General features: G+C 32.3%; 1 protein-coding gene across 1 annotated transcript in view; it reads left to right on the plus strand.

The window, feature by feature from the left end:
* Window positions 1–1,895, plus strand: part of Agl (amylo-alpha-1, 6-glucosidase, 4-alpha-glucanotransferase) — a 75,690-nt gene extending 73,795 nt beyond the window's left edge. Inside the window, 1 exon segment of the mRNA XM_010639055.3 lies at window positions 1,342–1,895. Coding sequence (XP_010637357.2) covers window positions 1,342–1,459 — 118 coding nt within the window. The 3' untranslated portion in view covers window positions 1,460–1,895.
* The last annotated feature ends 1,999 nt before the right edge of the window (window positions 1,896–3,894 follow it).

Genomic DNA, 3,894 nt, shown 5'->3' on the forward strand with positions numbered 1-3,894 from the left:
TTTTTTTTTTTTTTTTTTTTTTTTTGAGACAGGGTCTCACTGTATAGTTGAGACTGACCTGGAACTCACTATGTAGCCCAGGCTGATCTCAAACTCACAGCGATCCTCCTGCCTCAGCCTCCCGAGTGTTGGGATTACACGTGTGTGCCACCACGCCCGGCCCCCTTTATCATTATGAAATCACCTTTCTTATCACCAATATTTCTCTGTATGATATTAATTAGGCCGTTCTATCTCACATTAATTTTTTTCATTATTTTCTACCACAACGTATGTTTTTCTTTGCCTATACTTCCATCATCTTTGTGTCTGCTCTGGCTCTGACATCCCCTGGTGGGGCACCTTAAGATCTTAATGCCCTTCCCACTGTGGGCCTGAACACCCCACACTTTACCACCTCTGCCTGTGGGTTCCCATTGTGGACCACACTCACCTTGGTGTGACCTCCTATAACAGAGGGTACATTTTAGTCCTTGTTTTTTAACAACCTACCTGTTTAACACCCACTTGGACTTAACAACCAAAGCATGCTGTTTGAAATTATAAACTGTCTTTTTTTGTACCATTTTGTATATCTTGTTTATGGAGTCTCTGTCTTTTTTTTTAATATAGTATACCTTGTTTATACAGTACTGTAATTTTTGCTCTTTGTATTGTATGATACAATACTATAGTTTTATGTTCTGTTTTACAGTACAGCACTGCATGTAAGAATTATACAATAAAAGCAAAGTCATCAAGTTGAAGTTTTCTTTGACCATTTCTTTCTTCTGAATATTGTACATAGTATATACACTTTCTCAGCAACCAGTTCATTCAACAACCTAGTGACAGGAACATACCTGGTCATTAAACCAAGAGTGTCTGTATAAAGCATAAGTACATGATAAATAAGTACATGATAAATAAGCTTATTATTCAATAGAATGAAAAATTAATTGGTACTTTTCCTAATTATAATTCTTAGTGTTTATTTAGTTTTATATTTGTATGGAGATCACATGCATAACTACAGTTTGAGTCTAATAAACATAATCTGAAAGAATAAATTATGTCTGAGAGGATATTGTATATATATTGTTGATATGGTTTTTTTCTTTGTGTTTAATACATAAAGGGATTTTTTTGTAATTTAAGGTCTTAAATTCCAAATATGAAATATCAAAGAATAACTCTCCCATCTAAATTCTTTATGCATCTTGAGTATGTTGTTTTATTTTATAACAAATGGCTATAATTGTTTTCTTTATTACAAGGCAAAAATCATCAAGTCTTGCCTATTTTATTAGTATGTGTTAGACTATATCTTATAAAACATCCTCCCTCTCTTTTTTTTCTCAGATCCTATTGGAAAGGTCTTCCAGAACTGACCAATGAAAATGGCCAGTACTGTCCTTTCAGCTGTGAGACACAAGCCTGGTCAATTGCTACTGTTCTTGAAACACTTTATGATTTATAGTGATTAATAAGTATGCTACCCACCATTCATATTATGGAATACAAGGTGATAATATAATGTAAATGCCTCAAATGCATAAGCTGAAGTCATTTCAAAAATTGCATTTATATAATACTAATGCCCAGTGTAAGTAAGACTGTAAAACATTGATTTTTTTTTTCTTTTCTGTTTTTTGTTATGTTTGTTGCAGTGCTGAGGTTCAAACCCAGGACTATCCATGCTAGACGAGTGCTATAACACTGAGCTATATTCCCAGCCCTCTCTTTCTTTTTTAATATTCAAAGATAACTTATACTTTGAATCAGAAAGAAAAATCATCTATCATTACCAATGGAATTTTTTTCTTTTAATAAGTGTTTTTCAAATGTGTAGAAATCCCAGAGTTACAAAAAGAATAGTCTTCAACTTCTACATGAGTGAAAATAAAATAGGAAAATGGAAACATGGAAAAGGAGCTTTAAATTGTGGTATGTATTATCTTCATTATCGATACATATTGAATACATTGGGGTTCTCCCTGTTCATTATAGCATTCTTACTACCTTGCACAATATAGTCAATACATATTTCACAAATATTTCTTAAACGTAGAATGAAAGAAGTTTCCACCTAGAATATATGCTCGTGCTCACAAATGGAATACAGACATTTGAAATGTGCTTTTATTTTGTTCACTGATATATTGATATGTTTTTAATACACTGAATGCCAACAGTATATTTAACATAATTTGTGCTAATGATTTTATAAAATATATGGAGGGGAAATAGCATTATGAAATTTATTTCCTAAAAACAGTTTTGTAAAGTCAATCTTGAGTGACAATTTCCCATTGTGAGATTTTCAAAACGAAAATTGTTGGTCATTTCGAGAACCTTAAAGAAAAAATATGTTATATTTTCTAAAACTTGATAACTTTATTTGGTATGCAAGAATCTACTCACATAGATACTGGTTTTCTGTTAAAAAAAAAACAAAAAAAAATTGACAGGTGTTGAGAACAATCCAAAGTTACAGATGTGAATTCTGTAGTTATTTTTAATTCGATAAAATAATTTTAAAAGTATGTTAGGATACCTTAAATCTGAAAAGTGCTAAAAGGAAAAAGATTATTAACATTTATATGAGTTGATTTTTTTAATAGTACTTATTTCTTAGGTGGAATTGTTTTTACTCTCTTTTTTCTCAAGCAGATTAGATCATTATGCCTTCTTTTGGAAGAAAGTAATTGTAAAAGTTATTTCATTACACCAGCATGGGGCACATGCCTGTAATTCCAGGTACTTCTAAGGCTGAGGCAGGAGGATCACAGGTTTGATACCAGCCTAGGCAATTTAATGAGACCCTGTCTCAGAAATAAAATTAAAAGGGCTGGGTAAGTAGCTCAATGGTAGAGTGCTTACCTAGCATGCATAAGGCCCTGGATTCATTCCTCAATATCACAAAATAAGTAAAATACATACACACTATTTAATATTATTCAGGGGAAGATTACATATATAATATATGTTAATATATATAATTAATGAGGTAATGATAAAGTAGCACTTTGCTCAGAGATCACATACCTCAGTTGTGACTGAGAAATAAAGAAAAACATGCAAACTAAAACTCCTGTGTATGAAAAATTTATAAATATATGAAATTTCAAATATTCATGTTTCAGTGTTCCTGCAGTTTACTGTAAAATTAGCTGCCTGCCTTTATTCAAAGCATACCCTGCTTTATAAATAGTTTTATCTTAGTTTTCTGGTTTCCCAACCTAGAGCAGATTAAGTCCTGCAGATTCAAGGACAGTTGTGATAGTAATCTGACTGCTATCTGGAAACAGATTTCTAGATTGCTCTTCCTTCTTCAGATCCTTCCTTCCTCAGTATATAACCTCTCCTAACATTTGCCTGTAAAAGGAATGACCTTTCTTGAAGGAACTGTTTCATCAAAGGTTTATGTAGTTATATTGCTCTTCTCTAACTTCTGTATTACAGGGGGTAAGAAAAATAACAGAGAGCCAGGGATGTAGCTCAGTGGCACAGTACCTGCCCGCCAAGCAGGAGGTCCAGAGTTCAACCCTCAGTACAAAACAGATAAATGAATAACAAAAAACATATTTAATCAAAACAAGAAGTAACAGCTGACAGTGACATGTGACAAAATAAATAAATGAGTTGATGATTTTAAAAATAATAGCCATATTAAATTATCTATAATAGGTTAAATATCTACCTTGGTAAATCTTTGGGATATTGTGCTCCTAACAAAGACTATTGATAAAACATTATTATAATCTGCATGATCTATTTTAAAGTTTAAGAAGGCATGTTATACATTATTCTGTCACCAGTAGATTAACAGTTTAGGCTTTAGAAGGATAAATGCCATTCAATTAAAGAATGTTTAGGTAGAATGCTTCACTCCTGAGTGCTGATAACAAGGTA

This window comes from Fukomys damarensis, unplaced genomic scaffold (assembly GCF_012274545.1).
Source record: "Fukomys damarensis isolate Sample0158 unplaced genomic scaffold, DMR_v1.0_HiC HiC_scaffold_33, whole genome shotgun sequence".
NCBI lineage: Eukaryota > Metazoa > Chordata > Mammalia > Rodentia > Bathyergidae > Fukomys > Fukomys damarensis.